The sequence below is a fragment of the Nyctibius grandis genome, chromosome 6 (assembly GCF_013368605.1).
Source record: "Nyctibius grandis isolate bNycGra1 chromosome 6, bNycGra1.pri, whole genome shotgun sequence".
Lineage (NCBI taxonomy): Eukaryota > Metazoa > Chordata > Aves > Nyctibiiformes > Nyctibiidae > Nyctibius > Nyctibius grandis.
In genome coordinates, this window is record NC_090663.1 from 49,242,205 (window position 1) to 49,265,220 (window position 23,016).

Sequence of the window (23,016 nt, forward strand, 5' to 3'; positions counted from 1 at the left end):
TTCTGGTTTTCCTGAAAGAGGAGAACAATCTTTTTATAGTAATTTGGCTGAAAATCAACACCTCTTCTCTGTTCTTCCTACTAATAGGAACCTTACTCCAGACTAACAGGAAAATGAGAAAAAAAAAAAACACCTTTCAGCATTGGCCGTATACAGGGATTCAGTTAACTCATTCTACTACTCAATTCCACCCCCCAGGGATAAATAATATTTCTGAAGATGCAGAGAAGAGCTTATGAGGCACCTTGCAAGATTTCTCCATATTTTTCAACAAGGAAGAGAAATATTAGACAAAATATTCCCAGGAATTTGCAGCATATCTGTGTCAGAAGTGTCACATACTAGTCAGCTCATGTCACCAAATACAGCTTTGAGTGTACTAATACAAGGGGATGAGCACAGTTCCTAGTTCTCCCAGAAGAGCTGGTAACACTCACTCCCTCACCACTGAGTATGTATTTCATGTCTGACACAGACACACCCACCCCCTACACCTCTCCTGCTTCTCCTCCCTGCAGAGTGACCCCACCTAGCCCTGGGACTGAAAGTTACTGTGCCCGACAAACTCTGGGGATGGGATTCTTTCTATTCAAGGTACAACTATTCCTTTGAAAGGCCGGATTAAAGTGTTCGATTTCAGCTTTCCCAAAACCCTAGAGATTGGTTTTTTTGGACTAAGACGACTTATGTGGGAGTACCTGCCCCTGCCCCAACATTATGCATGAGTCCAGAAGATTTCTTGTTGTTTAGTCATCTCCTTTTCCTATGCCTATCTTTATACCACTCTTCCTTATAACTTTTCAAGGAATGCACAACAAGATAGACAGACATCCACACAGCTACCATCAACTAAATCATACACCTCTACAGAACATATGTGGGACAATAAGCTGTTGCTTGAACTTGTGGTCAGATACTAGTTATCGAAACCGGTCAGACAAATCAGGGGGCCAATACAGGGCCAAATGGGGAGCCGTAACGGGCTGCTGTTGAGGAGCTGCTCCTTTACAAAGTAAAGTTACAGAGAGCTTTATTTAGGGATAGTGAAAAAGCAATTGGCATTTCTCACGTATGCCTTCTGTGTCTCCTACTATATTGTATTAGCTTTGTAAGATTATTTTCTTAATTAAAATTGGAAGAGGGAGAGATATCATCACACATCCGACAGAAAAAGCTACCATTACACAATCATCTTTATCTGTTTACAGTGAAATCACAAAGAGCTTAAAACCCACAAAAACATGCCTGCATTTGCATGAAAGTAAGTTAAAAAGCTACAAGTAACCTAATCTCTTCTACAAGCCTAAAGCTATACCATAATTTCCTGAGCTTCTGCAAGTTTTACAGGAACTGCCACATTTGAGGAAAAAATGTTTAGTGTCATAGCCTATATTTGAATTATCATCTATAAATGGCTTAGATAATTGTCATGCCTGTATTATGAACTGATTGCTATCTCAGTGACAGAGAAAAAAAAAAAAAAATTTAGCCTGTCAATTGTGCATTTGTTCAGATAATGCAACCTGAGGTGGCAACTAAAAATTTTTGAGCCTGTGAACCCTCAGAGACGATGCTGTTCTGCCACCGGACTACAGCAGATACTGCTAATGAAATAACCTTCACCCAGGTAAATCGGTAAAGTTTTAAAATGATCAAACAGCTTTTTAAAACATCAGTCAGCTAAGTAATTAATGTTTGATTGAAATAAGTTTAAGCTAACCTGAGATTAATACCTATAATAATAAAGCAGCTTTAAAAAAAAACACACAAATTGTCCTGCTATTCTGCTAGCACAAGAAAACTTTAGTTTTACAAAAAATCTGCAAAAATAAATGTAACAATATAAAAGATGCCTTTATCACTAAAACATTGCAAAAGTATGTGTGCAAAGAACGGCAAGAAAGTTATGTACGACATCTTAGATTTATAAAAAGATCATATGCAAAAGAGAAAATGCTTTTGAGTTTTATTGGAAGCTGAAATGTTACCAAAGCTGGTCTGTAAAATTCTAAAGCAACTGAATGAAAAAATTCTTACCACAATCATTTCAGATGGCTCTAAAACAATGCATTCACAGCCACGCCTGAAGCTTCCTGCAGAACGCTTGCCAAAACTGAAGAACAAAAATACCTCAGTGAGAACAAAAATCAGAGCTATAACACAATCCATAGCATATTTACATCTTCTTCGGGTATTGTAAAGCATAGAAAAAATGTACATACCTCTGCACAATACAAGTTTCATGCATATGTCCTTTGACAAGTAACTGATATCCAAGGACATCAAGAGCCATGTATGTTGTATTTACATAGTTTACTAAGAGTATTTGCTAAATAATTCTATTAACACTAAAACAAGTGTCAATCAAGTGCTGTCTACTGAAGATGCACGGTTGATTCTGAACTACATTAGAGTTTTATCTAGTATCTTCTGACATTACAGTATTAACTTACCTAAGCTATCTGCATTTCTATAAAGAAAGCTAACCCGCGTACCAAGGAAAGAATGAAAAGGCTGATCAACTTCAATTAACTCTTTTTCTACTTAAACTAATAAAATAAGGATGCTGAACATGAGAGTATTCCCAAATTGAATAGATGAGGACAAAAGGTTGTTCTGCCTTTCATGATACACCTCTACCTTAGTGCAATAATTAAGCATGGTACTATTTTGCTTCCTGTAGGATAAAACAGAAAGCTATTTTTGTATCAGTTTCTGAAGTGCTCTGCCTGTATTAAATGAATGTGTGTGTCTGCAGGCTTTACTGCAAAGAATCCTCAAAATGCACCGGTAAAGGTGTAGCACAGAGAACCAGCACATAATTCAGTGAAACACAAGACCTTTGTTGTTAGATCCTTAATCATACACTGTCAGAGTGGACGAAAAGACAACTAGCTGAAGTTTGTTTCTGGGGTGTGCACTTCCCCCTCCGGGTAGCTGGTATTTAAGCCTGCGAGGTCAATGCCAGACCTTTCCCATCACAGCGAGGAAGGTAGGACAGATGAGAAAATGGCTGGAACTTCAGGACCTCTCCTGTAGCCCCTTGTAACAAACCTGCCCTAAAATTTGCCAAGAGCCAATGTAACTATTTAGCCTTTCCCTTTCTTCAACTCAGCACTGTGTAACAAGCATGGGAAACCTTCCTATCTGAAGCTCACAGGGCAACAGCTATTAAATAACTTTATGAAAAACAAACCAGACTCAATTAAATTGTAAAATCTGAATTTTAACCAATCCTGTAATGCACAATCACAGTGACGTGCTTAAGCTATGTGAAAATATTGTATAGCTTAAGCTATTGCGAAAAATAACTTTTTTTAAGCTTTATTTTATAACAAGCAAACTGAACAAGTTCATATACCATTCAGAACAGTATATCTAGCCAGTTGATATCTATTCTCCTGTCCCGCCTGGCGATTAGTAGAAATGAACAATTTAACTTGCTACCCCAAAGGCTAATAATCTCTTGACAACAGCACGTTTATACCTCAAAAAGAAGGCAGTCAGATATTGAAAAGAAATGCCAGCTGTGCTTATTCATCAAAATAATAATCGCATTTAATGGTACATGGGACTTCTACAATAGAAAAAATTTTCCAGAATACTAAGCCTCTTGAAAAGAAACATTCAATAAAGAAGTCTCTCGAAAAAATGCGTATTTTCCTAGAGGCAAACACATGCTTCCTCGTATAGTCGAGCAACAAAACACAGGGTGCTTTACTCTACAATGCCATCTTGAATTTTATACAATTTCAACTACTCTTAAAGATAACAGAAGATGAAGCCATTATCTTGATTCTTTAGACTGCTGCAAAAGTGACAAACTTATTTTCTTGGTCATTAATCTGATCCATACACACAGTTTTTCCTTAAGAAAAGGAAAGGAGCGGGAGAAAAAGGAGAAAGTAAATCAACTCATTGATTGAAAGATAACAGTGCAAAAATGGTGATTAGGAAGCCAACTTATTTGATATTCTAATTGAAAACAAACACATAAATATTCCCTTTCCTCTTGCAGATCCTCATCCCCTCTTTGTAACCATTGGTTTTGGTCTAGAATACAATATTACTGTATTTTTGCCAGCCCATTTTCTAGTCTCACAGCAAACAGTTATTTCAACAGAAAATGCATATACACTTTTCCACCCCACCACTTCTTCTTCCTCTATTGCTGTCCGTAAGTATCAACTTTAAACTTCTGCCCATTGCTAATTATTGCTGACATCCAAAAGTTTCAAGCCTTAGCAAGCACAGTAAAAAGAAAAAGCTGTGTTTCAGATGTGCTCATCTACTTTTGAATAACTTGTTTGGATTCTACCCTTCAGCACAAGGGAACAGGTAGTCAACATATTAGGACAGAAGGCATGCACTGAATTACTATAAAGGAAATTCTTGATTTCTGTTCCCAGTAAGACACTGAGTTTCGCAACAAATAATCACGTCATTGCAGTATGGCTGAGATTCCTATGACAGCACGAAATTTATCAGAGCAGACAGTGCATCACACGTATACATTATCTTTGACCAAAGATCACAAGGCACTTCAGGCTGCAAACAAACTCTGTAATCTTTGTGAAGTATTGTAGGCAAGAAGACAAGTAAATCAAGGCAGAAGAAACTTAAATGACCTTTCAAGTGTTGCGGTTCTCTTCTCAGAGATGCCATGCCAGCTAAACCTCCTGACTTCCAATCTGCTGCTGAAGATTCATCATCAGTGAGGAATTCACATAACCAGTGAAAATTAGGAAACTCTCTTGTGACTGTCCACAATGTCTAGACACTTCAGAAGTGTCCAGCTCTGCGGCAGAACATCCATCACAGTATTCGCATACTATCTGTTGCAGAACCACACTTAGATACCTACACACAGTCACACAAATGCCTGTTGACATGCAAGAAACAACTGGGATCTTAGGGCACCACCAATCCCACTGTTTCACTTCAGAAGACTGATATCAATTCAAGTAAGTCTTATCAGAACTAATTTCTTAGAGCTTCGCACAAGATCAGTGAAAAAGGACTTCAGTGATGCTCTTTACCCGAAATCCCTAGCTGCAGTAACCAGTCACTAGGTAGAGGGAGCCACCAAACAAGCTCGCTTTAATTGAAAATAAGGTATTTAAAATATTAGTAAGCAGTAAAAAATAAGCAAATACCCAACACATAATGCAGTCTGTTTACTGAGCTGATCAAAAAGCCCAAGCTGTAAAGCCTTTTATAAAATACCAGAACAGCTTCACAGAAGGACCACAAGTTGGCACGCAAACTGGCTTGAGGGATCCTAGATATCACAAAGAAACAGTAGCAGCAAATAAAGTTTCCATGGAAGGGTTAACAGGTTATCTTCATAATACCAGCTCTATTTTAGTAACTTCTGCTAGACCCTGTTCTTTCCAAATTTTGATGCTAGACCAGACTTATCACAGAAAGTGAGTTTGACTACCCAGATTTATCACAAACTATACAGCTTACATGAGCACTGGCTAGCTAAAGTAAAATGTAGAAAACCCCTTTATTAGCCAATTTCAATGGATCAGGGATTTGACAAATTTATTCCTTCCCTTACTGTAGTGTAAAATAAGCCTGTAGATCTATGACTTCACTAGGGAGCTTAAGGTTAAACCACATTTTTTTGTCTAAAACACAGTAGAGAATTTTACATAATATACACTTCACATTTGGTTGTATCATATTGTTCCTTAAATAATTTCAATCAAAACTGTCTTATTACACAAAGATAAAACCTTCTTTCCTACCTAAGCCTTATTAATTTCAACTCCTAAAAATAGGAACTATTAAGCCAGTGATGCACCTGAGAGAATCCCAGCTTTGCGACTATTTTCTCTAAATCGGTGATGTGCACGAGAGAACTTCACCAAAGGAAGCTCAGGCATTTTAAAGTTATCTTTGCAATGGTGGCTGTCAATATGGGATGTAGAGGACATAACAGTAATTTAGATAGCCAGAAGGCTGCCTGGTTAGAATATTGCTGCCTCACCTAAATTCCCTAAAGAACCTTGTTTTGCAGCAGTTTTTTCAACACTTTTTTTCCTGCTGACACATAAGCTCTGACTTGAGGTTCCCTGAGTATTAAGCTTCACAGACGCTCTCCTCAGTACCTGTCCTAGAGACAATTTCACTTCTGGAGTCCTTTTCTATCACAGTTACTTTCATTCCCCAAAAAGCTACTGAATGGATGATGTGAATACAAATCTATTTTTAAAAAACCTTAAAGATATACAAAACAATTTTATTTGCAGGAATCCAGTTTACAGTAGCAATTTTGAAAGTGGATGATAAAAAAATATAACTCTTACAAAGTTAAATATTCTCCCCAAGTAACTGCTCCCTAACTATACTATTCCCTGAAGCAACTGACAAAAAGTCTGATTTCCCGCTGGACTACTCAAAAGCATTATTTCCAAATAAATTCATTAGTAATAAAAAACCCCTTTTGTTCATGATGTGTATTAAAAGCAGCTATTTCAATCCATGTAAGTCATTTACAACTTCATTTCCGTTCTAATGCATTCTAAACTTGAGTTTACACTGACTGCAGATGACAGTTCCCTTCTCTGAAAGTGTACCTTACTACATATCTCATAACTTGGTATACTCAAAAAATACACAGTTGGCTAAAGAACAGATGTATTACAGTTTACAACACTCTGGTTAATAAGAGACAAGTTTTAAGTGAAAGCTAAGGGTTTCCATGTTTCCCAAGTTTATATCCTCAGTTTGTATTAAAAAAACGTTTACAATTACAAAACTACAATTAGTGCAGTGGCTAACAAACATGAGAATAATTTAAGAACACTGCCTGCATTTCTTCCCCTTCAAATTTATTGGATTTACTAATAAACCAAAACAACAAAGTACTTCAATTAACTGAAACATTAATTTTTATAAGTACTTACGCATAGAGACAGACAAAAACTTCCAGGTATTGAGGGTGACTCATTCTATCCTTTCTACTATTATCATGACACTGGAGGACAGAGCAGTGTTCTCCAGACACGACCCATCCATTTCCGAAGGTCCCCAGCCATACTCGTACATGCACACAGATGCTCTTTTTCAGAGCTTGCAGGAAAGGCGGCAGCTACTGAAGAGGGAACATTTCCCTATCAGCATTCAGCCCGGTCCCCTCGCCCGGGGCCTCCGCATTCCTGTTTGCACGTCAGCCCAGCTCCCAAATGGAAAGTTATTTCTCAGCACTGGAATGTAAACGCATTCATCAAAACTAATGCAGAATCTGAAGAAAACTTCACTGATGACGAACACCAAGAAAAGGTTTTTCAGTGAGAAGCTCTTTTCTTTCTTCCTCTTAAAGATCAAAGATCGCTCACAGAAAACCCAGTTTCACTGGTGGCAACTATTTTTCAAAAAGGACAACAGAAGTTTAGTTTTTCTTCCTATCATATAATCTTAACCTTTATTTCTTTTGATATTCACCACCTTGCATTAGCTTAAAGTAATAATTAATTCACATATGAATCACAAGTCTTAGTGCAACTACAACTAAGTCTCACAAAGAAAGCTCCACAAAGTGTGGTCATCTATATCCTATACATTCTCCAACATATTTTAAAGTGCAAAATAACGTTAGTTTTATGTATTTGTAAATGCAGTATTTGGAATGAAGTCTATTTAATTGGCATTTCATTTAAGTCAAAAAGCACACTCCATTTAGACATGTTCTAGAGCAAGGAAAAATACAAGTAACACATTTTCTTGTTTCTCAAGTTCTTAGAATTTTCTACGGTACTTTTATGCAAGCAAATAAATTCCACATAAATTTTGCTTTTTTAAAAAAATTCTACCAGATACTAAAACTAGAAATGGAATGCATGATTATTGAAATTATTTATGCCAAAACTCTAGCAATCAGATATTCAAAACCTTTCTTCGGAAGTTTTCAAATGGGACATATGAAAAAGCCTATGGCTTAAGATCACTGCCGTGCAATATTTGCCAATACAGGACATCTAAATACACGTGGAGATTGAAGTAAATGTTTTCCCTCCCCTACTGTCCCTGTAATTAATGCTTTTCTTGTCTAGACTGTACCTGAATAAATCTGTAAGCACAAGGCTTGAGCTGAGTTCACTTTCCCAAGCTTTTAACATACTCCTGATAAAAACAGATATTAAGTTACATAATCAAATACCTCCAAACTCTTTTTATGAAAATTACATTGCTCCAGTTGACATTTACATTTAGGAGAATCACAGAAAACTACCAAAACTAAATACAGAGCTACTGCATTAAGCATATTTAGAATTTGAAGTTATGTAACACAAAGAGTCGCCATTTGCTTTTGGGTAGCACCCACCCTGCAAATGCTATTACTACCATCCCTATTTACATTCAAATGCTCCCTACTACTTTTTTCCCATCTTCCCTCTACCCTTCACTTCTCAAAGCTGGAGCACAGAGGTGCCACCGTTCCTCTGGACAGATCCTTTGCCGCACGTCCCACCCATACGTGTTGCATGGCACTGCTTCCTCATACCAGTGCCATGACCTCAGCAGTGACCAGCAGCTGCTTTCCATCACTGCATCAATTATTCTCTGATGATACAGAAGCAAACATGAGCAGAATGTCTGGTCTCTGACAAATCCCGAAGTCAAATCTTGATGTAATAATCAACATTTAACTTGCAACAACGCCAAAACACGTTAGATTTAGTTCTAAAGCAAACCACACTGAATTCTCCTGAATGAAATATTGTAGAGCGGTAGTTACTTGAAGTCTAGATGGAAAAAATGGGGAATATTTTCTATCTGCCTCTTAGGGAGACAGAAAGTGATTCAGTCAGGTTCCTCCTCCTGTATCCTTTTTTTATTAAAAAACACCATGTTTCATTTTGGTACATCCAGATTAGAATTAAAACACCAGCCCCTGTTAATGACTTATTCTAACTAAGCTCAGTTTCACATGAATGTGCTGTGAAACCCAGACTATTCCTCCACTGAACTCACCCTTGTCGGGGATGGAAAAAAAAGTAAGTTACAATTTAGAAGTGTGTATACACGTGCAAGCCATCCCTAGGGGAACGCTTAAGTGTTCTGATGAAAACTAAATTTGGCATGGCCATTCTCTGACCCCTCAGAAAAAAAGACAGAGCCCTTCATGCGTGCAGAGCAGCTCTAACATGAGCAGACCTCCGCTGGGGATGATGCAAGGAGGGAAAGCAGCACTGGGTTTCCCCACACTTAAAGCTGCACACTGGAAACTACGAAAGTAAGGGTTTATCAGCTAAAAGACAGAGGATCGTTATAATATAACTTGATCTTCTGTATAATATAGGCTGGCTTTTCTGATTCCCATTCGAATTAGTGCCTGTCTTTTAGAAAAAGTAAGCAAGTATGCGAGTGAATCCCCAAGCTGCTCTTTGACTTGTGTTAAATATTTTCAGTTAAAATGTGTCAGTCATCTACATATCAAAATCATTAATAGTTTCAACTTTTTTGTTCTTTTAACTTCTTTAATTCTCACAATGTTATTATATTTATAGCACTTTTTTCTACTTTACAGAAATGCTTTTCTAGTTGAAAGGAAAACTGAGATGCTAGCAACGGGAATATGAGTTGAAGAGGCATTTGCAGACCGCTCACTGTTTGCAAATCCTGGAGAAGTGAGCTCACTACATACCATGGATAAGGATGATTAGACTTATCCAGTGTCATATGACAGCTTAGATGTTTACAGGCTCTGATACAACAGCTCATGTATCAGCGAAGGGACTCACTTGCAACATCACAGCTAAGTACATGCCACTTAATACTTTGCAGGGGTGTTTCACAAGAGGAAAAAGCCTCAAACATCACTGCAGCTCCTTTGCTTGATCTGGGACCTACATCACCTACTGCCTGTGGGGCAAGAAGAATCACAGTGTCAAGGGCAATAACCCCAGTGCTGCAGCAGGAGGGTGTAAAGCAGGGAGGAACCCAGCAAGCCAGAGAATGCCTGACAGCTAACCATTCTGTGTGAAGGACACTAAAATTATATGATAAGCACATTTATAGTATATTAATGCTTTAAATAATTCCTGCTAAAAATGTGTGAAAGTTAATTTGAACTCCAGCTGAAAGCTTTAGTAAACTTCTTCAGTATTTTGAACACGTTTAGTTTGCACCCTTACAGATGACAGTCTATAGTACTTTATCTACATAACAGTCATAGGGATTTCTTTATTTCTTATGCAAATACAACCCAGATCAGAGGTTGCATTAATCTGGTAATTTATAGCTGACTACTGAAAGCACTTTAAAAGAAGCTCCTGAAAACCCACAGTGAATAATTTGAAATTAGCCAGATTCTGGAGGTTTGCTTCCAGAGAAAGTCCCTTCCATCAACCCCTGAAATATATGCCTTATGATGGTCACACAGTTTTTCTTTTAGTACAGACTACTGTTTCGAAAAGTGTGGTTAATTTTAAAATTTTACCTAGTTAGAATACCGAGTATGGTAGCAAGTTGGACTAGTTTATGGGAAAAAAAAAAAGAAAAAGTAAAGTTTCGAATTTGTTGCTTTTCACTTTAGCATTTCATAATGTTACCTTAAAACTAAAGTTAAGCCGAAAAATGGTTAAAAACCCAATCTTAAAAAGTGCTGTAAAGAATAACAAATTGTTTTGCAAATTTACTGTAAGTGACAGTAGATGCTCAGGGCCTTTATAGCAGCAAGTGATCCTGAATACTTTTCAGACTAGAATACCACTTAAGGTTCTTTATGACCCTTTCATGTATACTAAACAGAGAAATGTGTTTATGAAATTTTCCTGTGAAATTCAAGATCTGTATTTATAAACTATATACACAAATATATAGATAAACAAAACTGGAACATAGTAGTAGTAGTGGCAACAATAAAATTTAGCTTGTTGCAGCAGTTTAGCTTTGCAGTGTCTGTAGTACGGAAAGCTCGAAGGCAGGTACCTCATCAGAACAGCTGACAGAAAAGATCTTTATTTGGAAAAAAAAAAAATTATCCTTATTCTATTTTTAAATTAGACATTCTCATATTATTTTATCATGGAAAAAAGTGAAAGATGAAAGGGTTTTTTTCCTAATCTAATTTTTTGCTTATTCCTTTTTTTTAAAAAAAAAAAAAATATTTTAATAAATGGTTTGAATAAAGACAGCTTTGTTTATGCTTCATCTTAGTGATGTCTGTGTTGCCATGGAGATTACTCTGACATCACAAGATCTACACAATGGTCTCAAAGAATGAGAAGTAGTAGGAAATAGTACTTAAGAGGCAAGACCTTGTCTGAAAACATTTGACTTTTAACAAATTTTCATGAATGTTAATAACAGAGGAGTATTTTTCCAACCTCATACAAAGTCTTTAGATGTCAGATCCCAAATAAAAGACAGGTTTTTTACCTTGAAGAATATATAGTAAGCTTTTTTAAGTCCCCTTATAGACTTTCATAATTAAGGTATTAGAAATAGTCATCTTTTTTAACAACTAAAAAAAACCAACTTGACATGTCATCTAGGCTTTTAGTAGTAAAGTAAGGCCGTACATATTGACATTTTCCACCCCTGTTTACACGCCTAACTCATTCAATACAACCAGTTCATTCACATGGAGGGCTAAACACATGACCTCAATACCTAGTTTCCATAAATCTTATTAGTACAATACAGATGTATTCAAGATATGTTTGTAATAAGTGCCCTAATAACTGTAAATGAATAAACAAACTAAAACAGTAAAGTAATAGTGACAATTTTGTTTTAGCTGTTTAGATTATAATTTGAAAATAAACTATCCCTCATTTAGCATGTTATGCTCTGTCTAATGTCCCTGGATTTATTTTTCAGAAACATTTGAAAATTTTAGTGTCACCTAAAAGAAAATTCTCAGACATTTTAAAGTCTGCTACAGTATGGAATAACATTTTGTTAAAAACACTATTTGTAGAAGAATTATAGTAGCAGAATCATGGTAATTAATAATCAAAACAATTTAATTCCTTCCACCTTTCTACAGTCCTGCAAATACATAAGAGTAAGTAAAAGTCATTACTTCAGCTTATCAAGATTGTCCTTCACTAAAGGTAAGTCGATAGAAGTTTAGATCACCTAGTTCTGCATGAGGCAAAGAAAAGGTTCTTGCTCACATATACCCCAAACCTAAATACAGGGACAGCCATCCCATAACACATTTATATTGGACTTCCCTCAAGAGTTCTCTTGGACATTTTGTGAAAAATCAAAAAAGACTTGTAAGTGTTGTACTTGTAAGCACAGGATGAACTCTAAGGTACTTCTTGACTTTTCTGTAGAGTACACAAATTTTGGTGAGCGTGATCTTCCACTGTGTCTATTCTTCTTTTAAATATAATTGTTCAGCAGTAATAAATCATCTCCAATTTCAGGATTCAAAATGGACCTCTCATTCTAGCTAATGTTGCTCCCTAGGCTGTGAAAACTTCACCGCCCTGCTGAAAATGGTCTTTTCCCCAGTGTATCACACCTAGACCAGCATCGTCACCTTCTTGCTCTGCAGTCCACTCTGTCCCCTCTCTCCACATGGGTATACTTCTCCCTCTCTGGTATTCTTTATGCTATTTTTGCCCACAGTTCATTTTGTTGTTATTTTGGGGTAAGCAATGACCAGACAGCTTCTCAGTTCATTACACTTATAAAACTTGTCCAGAGACCCTGAGAGCATGTAAAACAAACACAGTCTTCCTTTTGCCCTCAGCAGGAATCATTTTTTTTTGTTTTGCAGGTTTGTACTAAAACTCAAAACCTTATATACTAGAGTATTGAATCAGAAGGAACAGATTGCAGAACAGGTCATCTCACCAGCTGCAATATCAATTGTGAAAAAGCAACAGTTTTCTTCTGATAGATAACTTGAATTAGCAATGTAAGCAGTAGTAAATATCCAGGTATAACAGGTCTCACATTTAACTTTGAAATAACCACGTACTTTATTACATAGAGAATTTTCCCCTCCTTAACTTCTCAGAAAGGGCTCTCAATTTTTTCCACATCCCCAATTGTATGCAAGTAAATTATTACCATTTCAGATAACAGCTTTTTAAAATTAAAATGAAGCCTGAAATTTTACAAAGAAGATACCAGTATAAGTGAGAACTGTTGAAATTAAATGAATATCACATAATTATAATGTATGGAAAAACAATAAAAGCAAAAGCAAAGATGAACAATGCTTCCAAGATTGATTAGATATTATTCTCCATTGCTTCAAATTGTGACATGCTCCATTAGGAACCCTAATGCTGGTATTAGAAAGGTCTCTCTAACCAATGAGACACAAAATAAGCTAAAGAGAAAGAGTCAGCAATAAAAACCATACTGTTTCACAGCTAGTTTTCATTGCAGCACATTTTAGAAACCAGGTATCAACTAAGAAGCACCAAAAATTTTTCAACAATGAGAATATGTCAACATCTTCAGCAAAAACAAGTTTTCAGTGGAATGGATGTTTTTACCATCCATCCAAGAGAGCATTCTGAAACATTCCCAGCAGAAACAAAAAGCCCACAAATTTAGCACATTTTTCAAACACTAGCCATAATTTTAACCCCAACTTTCTAACATTTAAAAAAATGGGATGTGAGAGTTGGTATCATTCAGAGATGTCAAAGATTGTATCTTCTCTTATCAGCTACCTTCAAGGATTCTCTCATTTCCTCTGCTTTCTTTCTGCTAAAAGATTGTCCCCCATGAATCTAGTCTGTTAAACCCCTCTGCTTGCTTAATTTTAATTTTTCCTTAAGGTCCTTTTCAGTTACTTTGAGCTATTAAGATACATTCTAGCTTACACAGAAAAATTCTACTCTCCATGTTACCTCAGATTTTGTTTTGGGATATAGCATTGGCTATAGCCCATACTCATATCACACTGAAAAATTTTGATTATAACTTATTCTATACAGCAAGTGCAAAAATAACCTAAAATGGTTCAAAGGCAGTGGTTTAGATTTATACTGTTCTATACTTTGTTTCTATGCTCCATATTACAAATTCCTAAGCATAATTTTGACATTAAAGTAGATATATTTCACTTTTTAGTATTTTTACACAACTGCAGCTTCAATGGGGAAGATTAACACCATTGACCTGAATAAAGCACAACATAAGAAAAGCCTACTTCAATTTTTTTTTTTTAATATAGCAACAGTGGCAGGAAATGCCATCTTGACTTAGCTTACAATTACCGTGTGTGAAACAACTAAAAACTGGACCAGAACAAGGACTCTGGAATGTACAAGCTCTACACTGTCAATTAATGCTATCTTTTCTATAGAAAGTGCATGAAGTTTTTCTGAACATTCCACCAATGCACCTGACCACCAGCAAGTGATCCAGACTCTCTTAAGTCCATCATTGGGTCTTTCGTACGGAAAGAGAAGTCTGTAGCTCTAGGATGTAAACCTGGAAACTAGCACAAGGTTTGCATTTGTCAGCTTGTGAGGGCTTCTTGGCTTCTCTCCCAGGATAGAGCATTTCCATCCCTGAAAACCTCCATCGCCTTAAGGGGAGTCAGAAATATTCAGGCTCACTTAAAAGTTATTCAGGTCATTTGACACTTTCTGCTTCCTTGTTACCTTCTCATCTCCTCATTACAAACTTGGAAGAAAGCCTGGTAGCACTAGCCCCACTACACTAGATTTCTATTTTTATTTTCAAAAGATGCCAGTGTAATAGATTAAGCCCCTTAATATTTTATCAGCTGTGAAAGAACAAAATTCCAGTAGCGTTGAAATAATTGGTTTGACAGGAACAACACCAGACACCACCCAATCTCATCATTTAGGAACTGTGTCCTCGTCTATTTCCCAACACCTCAGATACTGGCAGCACACTTGGAAGATGACCTCAATTTCAAACCTCAATGAACTCTTAAATTATTCAGCAGATCAGGAGACAGGTGGAATAAAGCAAAATGTACATAACACCAAACTCATTTTAAGTATTTTTATTTAAAAAACTGTACACTAATTTCTGTGAACAGTAAGGACAGTTTCAGGTGACATTATTGGTTCAAGTAGCATGTGCTCTGCATCATGAAAGGTGATATGACAATACAAGACCCTGTTAATTTATGGCTTAGCTAATTCAACTACATCTGGAGTTGACTGTGACTATGTCCTAAGTGAGGAAGCCAGATTCAGAGAGCTTGAAACCCTCCCTGCATGCCCTCCCTGCCAGCCAGCTCTCAGGCAGCTGAGCTCAGGGACAAACCCATGGCAGCTCCAGCTCCTCCAGCACCTCACAAGGAAGAAGGCAGTGCCAGACATCAGTGAGCTCCAGGCCTCACTGATTAACACTGGCTATGATACCAGATTCAAGGTAGACGGCCAGACCAGGTACTACCAATAAAATGTTCCCTCTTGTAAGCAAGCTTTTATTCTCTCAAGGAGTTTGAGTCTCAAAAAGTAATTACAGTCACATGCACTGTGATAGTCTAATTTTGTGCTTGCAGGTAACAGTAAACATCTCCATCCAAAAGGACATACACAGTCTTTCAGGTAGATGCAGATGGTACAAAGCAATTAGCATTACTTTCTCGACATCTATTTGAAATCCTTTGTGAATAATTCATGGTAGACATATGCTCAGTCATAAATGGATTGACATCTCCACTACTTCTTCCAACTTCTTCAGCTTATGATCTCAGTCTTCCCTAGATCATACTGCAAGATCACTCTCCTCCATGCCTCAGTTTCAGCTGATGGACTGAAATGCTGAACCAAGGCATTCAAACCAGACAGAAGACAAGGCGACAAGCCCACAACAATACCATACTCTATACCTTCCCACTAGCTTTTTAGAGTCAGTCATGAGCATGACTTCAGAACAGCACTAGCTGGATACAGAAATTACGAAGCGGCAAACAGGCCAGGGGAAAATCCAGCAGCAGCAACTAGCAGCAAAAAATTAAAGTTTTATATTAAAGAGCGAGAGTTCTGAGGGCAAACTAAATCCAAAGCACACATTTTCAAGTAATTTCTTAAACAGACTTGAAAGCATAACCTGGGGAGTTATTTTTCTTTACAAAGATCTAATGTATGGTCTTTGTGTTTCCATCATGACACTGTAAATCCTTAGCCATAAGCAAAACTCAGAAACAGAGAAAAGCTCAATAAGCTCAGCACAGCTCTTGATCACCTCCCTCTGCAGCTTAAATAACTAAATCAGCAGCTCCCAAAAGTACAACCCTGAGCCTCCCTCAAGTCCGTTGTTCTAAAACTCTCAGTTTCCTGCTCAGGGCAAAAAAAATATCCTTAGTCCAATTGAAAATTTACCTTGGTTTAAATATTTGTGTATATTGGTTACTCTCAGTTAAAACACATTTCATTCTTTTATCACATAAGTTTCAGACAGCAATAGCTATTGTTAATAAACACTAACCTGCAAATATATTAGGGTCATATATTGAGAGGATTTTATCGTTGTGATTAAAGCTATCAATGTAATTTTATTCACTGAAAAGATCGATCAAACACAGTTCTCTATTCAAAATATGAATGTATCATCAGTCAGATATATGCAAACCACACCTAACAGCATGTCCCAGGCACCACAAAAATTAGGAAGTAAATTTCAGGATACATAAAGCTGTATAAATGCATGTACACAGCCAAGAGCTCTGCTCCAGCACTATTATACTCACATGCATTATCTGTCAAAATCCCTAGCAAATTTTCTTCTGAGAGAGGTTACTTTCTTAAGTTCATCAGGACACACCTGGACGAGGACAAATCACTTCTGCACAAATTGAGTTTTGTTACTGCTTTAAACACATTCGAAACAAGTCCATAATTTCTTCAATGGCTCTCCAGTAGAATTCATTATTCTATTCCATTTTTTAAGTTGTTTTAGTATAGGAAAGACCAGAGGGCTAAATCTTCAATATTTAAATAGATAAAACACTTTTAATTTTGAAGAAAAAACAGATGTTCCCTCAACTTCAAAACTTAATCTTTTAATTAGAGGAAAAAGCTTAAATAATTGCCCTCGTATGTAAAATTTGAGAACTTGCCAAAGGCAGAGCAGCTCTCCATCACCATACGAAGTGGTGAGGGGAGAAGCGGTTGGGTGTGGCAGTAAGGAAGGAAAAGGAGAGACTACAGCAAGGGAAGAGTGTAGATGAGTGAGCAGTTAAAGACAAGAACAAAGCCAGGCTTGCAGGTGGCAAGTCGGCATCACCATGTGCCTGAGCAGCACAGCACACACCATTCTAGGTGTAGAATTCTAGCAGAAAAGCAGAAAAACGCAAGCACCAGAGCCTACTGCTCTGAGAAAAACTGCCCAGCAATTCTCTATTTTGTTGCTGCTAAGTTAGTTGCATCCTACGGTCATGGAGGCCACAGGCAAGCACAAGGTTAACTGTGGGAGATCTAGGAGACGTTTTTGCAGTGCAGCTGCAAGTCAAATAAGATGAAAGACCACAGTAAAATTTACACTAGAAGCAAAGTCCTGGAACAAAAACCACATGGGAAGTCCAAGCAGCTGAGCAAATGTGATGAGAGCACAGAGCAGACTTAGAGATGCTTGCGGGCATTCAAAAAGATATTTTGAGGGACTGTCACATTACTGCTGTCAGTGACCATGTGAAAACACAGGAGAGCCAGGACAGCCTTCAGGGAATTGTATTTTCTGCTCATTTATTTCCTGGACTTCATACATAAACCTCATTCTACCATGTGAACTGCTTCAGGGTACAGATGCTCAGAGGAAACGGTGAGAGGATGTCCTGGTTTGGCCCAAACCAGGCCAATTAGTCTTGGAGAAACCAAGGTCACTGCTAAATTCCTCACTGCTTATGAGTGAAGAGCCAAAGGGGGGGTCACACCTGCAGGGAGAAGCAGACAGGGCAGGTGACCCAAGATTGACCAACGAGGTATTCCATCCCATACATGTCATTCTCACTTTCCTATTTATCACTAACCCACTGCCTCCTGGAGGTGGGGCCCAGGAGGGAGGGGCCCTCCTGTCTCCCACTGATTGGTACCAGCTTTGCCAGTTTCCAGTTAAAAGCCTGCAGGTGTGATGGCAGAGAGCTATTGCATTTTCCCCTCTGCCCGTGCTGGAGGGAGGTACTGCATTTTCCCCTCTGCCTGTACTGGGGGAGCAACTCTGCCTGAGGAGGATTTCCAAGCTCTCAGTCTTGGCTTTGTATATATTTGTATATATTTGATTATTTCTATTATTATTGTTATTATACTCTTTTTCATTATTATAGTTTATTAAAACTGTTTTAACTTTTCAACCCATAAGTCTCTCTCCCTTTTCCCTTTCCCTTAGTGGGGGGGAGAGGGTTAACAGAGAGCATCTGCCACCTGGTTAATAGCCAGCCCAGCTTTAAACCGTGACAGATTTATTGAGAAGGCTCCGAGTCAAATTACACTCCAACTGAAAAAGAGATACTGGCAGCATATGAAGGAGTTAGAGCTGCTTCAGAGGTAATTGGTACTGAAGCACAACTTCTCCTAGCACCTCGATTACCAGTACTAGGCTGGATGTTCAAGGGTAAGGTTCCCACTACCCATCATGCAACTGATGCTACATGGAGTAAATGGATTGCATTAATTACACAGAGGGCTCGAATAGGAAACCCTAATCGCCCAGGAATCTTAGAAGTGATCATGGACTGGCCAGAAGGCAAAGACTTCGGAATGCCACCAGAAAAGGAGGTGACACGTGCTGAAGAAGCCCCACCATATAATGAATTACCAGAGGATGAGAAGCAGTATGCCCTGTTCACCGATGGATCCTGCCGTCTTGTAGGAAAGCATCGGAAGTGGAAAGCTGCTGTATGGAGTCCCATATGACGAGTCACAGAAGCCACAGAAGGACAAGGTGAATCAAGTCAATTTGCAGAAGTAAAAGCCATCCAGCTGGCTTTAGGCATTGCTGAACGAGAAAAGTGGCCAAGGCTGTATCTTTATACTGACTCATGGATGGTGGCAAATGCCTTGTGGGGGTGGTTAAAGCAGTGGAAGCGAAGCAACTGGCAGTGTAAAGGGAAACCTATTTGGGCTGCTGAATTGTGGCAAGATATTGCTGCTCGGCTAGAGAAACTAGTCGTGAAGGTACGTCATGTAGATGCTCACGTACCTAAAAGTCGGGCAACTGAGGAACATCGAAACAACCAACAAGCGGATCAAGCTGCTAAAGTGTTCCAAATAGATTTGGACTGGGAACATAAAGGTGAACTATTTTTAGCTCGGTGGGCTCATGACACTTCAGGTCATCAAGGGAGAGATGCAACATACAGATGGGCTCGTGACCGAGGGGTGGACTTAACTATGGACTCTATTGCACAGGTTATCCATGATTGTGAAACATGCGCCGCAATTAAGCAAGCCAAACGGTTAAAACCTTTGTGGTATGGGGGGCGGTGGTTGAAATATAAATATGGGGAGGCCTGGCAAATTGACTACATCACACTCCCTCAGACCCGCCAGGGTAAACGTTATGTGCTTACCATGGTGGAGGCGACCACCGGATGGTTGGAAACATACCCTGTGCCCCATGCCACTGCCCGGAACACTATTCTGGGCCTTGAAAAGCAAATCTTGTGGCGACACGGCACGCCAGAGAGAATTGAGTCGGACAATGGGACTCATTTCAAAAACAGTCTCATAGATAACTGGGCCAAAGAGCATGGCATCGAATGGGTATATCACATCCCCTATCATGCACCAGCCTCTGGGAAAATTGAACGGCATAATGGGCTGTTAAAAACTACCCTGAAAGCAATGGGGGGTGGAACCTTTAAAAACTGGGATAAGCATTTGGCACAAGCTACCTGGCTAGTTAACACCAGGGGATCTATCAATCGAGCTGGCCCTGCTCAGTCAGACCTTCTACATACAGTAGAAGGAGATAAAGTCCCGGTGGTGCATGAAAGGAATCTATTGGGAAAAACTGTCTGGATTCTTCCTGTAACGGGCAAAGGTAAACCCATTCGTGGGATTGCTTTTGCTCAGGGACCTGGATGTACTTGGTGGGTGATGTTGCAAAATGGTGAAGTCCGATGCGTCCCTGAAGGTGATCTGATTCTGGGTGAGAATACTTAATTCTGAACTGTATGTTGTTACTGCATAAGTGTCTTTCAGGTTAAGACAGTGGTAATGAGACCGGAGCTAGCTTCATCAAGTGGCGTCCAGTAACCTCCTCGAGTCTGACATCTTTACCCTGCAACCCGTGGGCACGAACCATGACAAAAGAGAGACTGCTAGCCAGAGAGACTGCTGAGAGACTGCTAGCCAGATGGAAACCCACAATCCTGAACCAAATGAACTTAATGGACTTTTTGTATAGAGATGAATCATAAACTAGTGATATGTGTATATATATTTGAAAATGAAAAGGTAGTGGTGATCTGAGTATGATATGAATGGTATGGAATAAGGGGTGGAATGTCCTGGTTTGGCCCAAACCAGGCCAATTAGTCTTAGAGAAACCAAGGTCACTGCTAAATTCCTCACTGCTTATGAGTGAAGAGCAGAAGGGGGGTTGCACCTGCAGGGAGGAGCAGACAGGGCAGGTGACCCAAGATTGACCAACGAGGTATTCCATCCCATACATGTCATTCTCACTTTCCTATTTATCACTAACCCACTGCCTCCTGGAGGTGGGGCCCAGGAGGGAGGGGCCCTCCTGTCTCCCACTGATTGGTACCAGCTTTGCCAGTTTCCAGTTAAAAGCCTGCAGGTGTGATGGCAGAGAGCTATTGCATTTTCCCCTCTGCCCGTGCTGGGGGGAGGTACTGCATTTTCCCCTCTGCCTGTACTGGGGGAGCAACTCTGCCTGAGGAGGATTTCCAAGCTCTCAGTCTTGGCTTTGTATATATTTGTATATATTTGTATATATTTGATTATTTCTATTATTATTGTTATTATACTCTTTTTCATTATTATAGTTTATTAAAACTGTTTTAACTTTTCAACCCATAAGTCTCTCTCCCTTTTCCCTTTCCCTTAGGGGGGGGGAGAGGGTTAACAGAGAGCATCTGCCACCTGGTTAATAGCCAGCCCAGCTTTAAATCGTGACAGATTTGTTGAGTACCTCCCCCCAGCACAGGCAGAGGGGAAAATGTAATAGCTCTCTGCCATCACACCTGCAGGCTTTGAACTGGAAACTGGCAAAGCTGGTACCAATCAGTGGGAGACAGGAGGGCCCCTCCCTCCTGGGCCCCACCTCCAGGAGGCAGTGGGTTAGTGATAAATAGGAAAGTGAGAATGACATGTATGGGACGGAATACCTCGTTGGTCAATCTTGGGTCACCTGCCCTGTCTGCTCCTCCCTGCAGGTGCAACCCCCCTTCGGCTCTTCACTCGTAAGCAGTGAGGAATTTAGCAGTGACCTTGGTTTCTCCAAGACTAATTGGCCTGGTTTGGGCCAAACCAGGACAGAGGACCAAGTGTTAATTTCTGATAGTTTGGTGGTCGTGCTGGGAGGGGGGAAATTATGGTTTAGTTAGACCGTAATATGTGCCTGATATGTTAAAGAAAAGGAGTAAGTATGAAAACTGTTAATAGTAAAATATGGGGGAAAAAATCTTCCTCACATTAAGCTGTCAAAATAAATTTCACTGTTGCAATTTACAGAAATTAAATAGGAGAAAAAGATTTAGCTTACTTTATGTCACCAAAAATATGGCAACTTCAATTGTTCAGGTCAAAATTCTTTAAAACTCTGAACTGTAAGTTTTCCCAAAATAATAAGTTAACTGAATAAAATCCAGCCTTATCTTATGAACACTATTTGCTAGCTGATGCCTTGGTATTTGAACAAATCCAAGCTAAACTATATTATGACAGGGAAACAAAATGATACTCATGGTATTTTCACAAAACAGACATGGTTTAGATGTTAAGGTTTCCAAAACAAGTTACTTGATTTAGGACTTCATGTATTCCAATATTCCATCTTGAACATTTTTTTTTAAATTTTGAATTAAAGACTTGTGAAGTAACTAGTTACAAGTAGTTTTACAAGTCACTCATTGAATTATATAACTTTGTCAAAACTGGCACCTATGTCACTCATTTCAAACTCTTTCAACTAGCAGCTATTTGACCATATATAGTACATTACAAAGCTGCTTATTTTTGGACTGCTATACTATTATTTAGTTGCGGTTTGAGTGGGAAAGCAGAGGGGTGGGTAATTTCTTATACTTTTAGACTGCTTGACTTTTTCTTATTGCTTTTAAGACATTCTTCTTCCCAACAATATATTATCTGTCTGTCAACCCTAGTCATCACTTCCTCTCCCCAAAGAATTTTAAATGGTATCTAGCACTAGGAATCAAAGACGTGGAAATAATGATTTGGAAGGAAAAAAAAACAAAACTAAGTTTACCTGACATAAAATACACAACGAAATGGCATTTCCAGTGTTATGCACCAACCAGCCTGAGAATGCTATATCTGAAACTAACGCAACTAAATTAGCTAATAGAGGCCCCAAATGCAAATAATATCCTGAGCATATGCAGTCAAATGCACTAAGGTACTCCCAAGCTTCAGCTATAAATCTGAAGATAGCACTCCATCCTATTCCTTACAGGCTAAATCGCCAACAGCCACAAAGTTAAGAGTAGGATGGAATTTAGCACAGGACTGAGAAAACACCTCCAAGATTGCAGGCAGATTTATTCATTAGGGCTAGCTGAATTACCCTAACTAGGTGCTACTTTTACCTTGGCTTGTACAGACATACATTTTAAAAGAGTGAAATACAACAAAGAATAGCAAATGCTCTTGATTCTCTCGCAGGGGAAACATATATTTTACTTTAAATTTGGCCAGCTACTGCCCAGCCATCATTCAGTGAAGCTGAGCTCGATAAAGCCAGCAGCAGGGGCAAGTCTGTATCTCTGAGAAGTTTACCATTTCCTTGTGAGCAATTCCCTGACAGCATAAGTAAAGGTGAAAAACTAAAGCTTTCTTCTCAAGCTTTTGCTTTAAAAGAAATAAAAAAATAAAATTTAAAAACACCCCACTT

At 38.7% G+C, this 23,016-nt stretch overlaps 1 protein-coding gene across 2 annotated transcripts in view; it reads right to left on the minus strand.

Annotated features, from left to right (window-relative positions):
• The window catches only part of RAPGEF2 (Rap guanine nucleotide exchange factor 2), a 204,947-nt gene that overhangs the window by 95,843 nt on the left and 86,088 nt on the right, over positions 1-23,016 (minus strand). For both annotated transcript variants that reach the window (XM_068402614.1, XM_068402613.1), the window contains exon 5: positions 2,038-2,113. In XM_068402614.1, the coding sequence (XP_068258715.1) occupies positions 2,038-2,113 (76 nt within the window). The remainder of the gene's footprint in view (positions 1-2,037; positions 2,114-23,016) is intronic.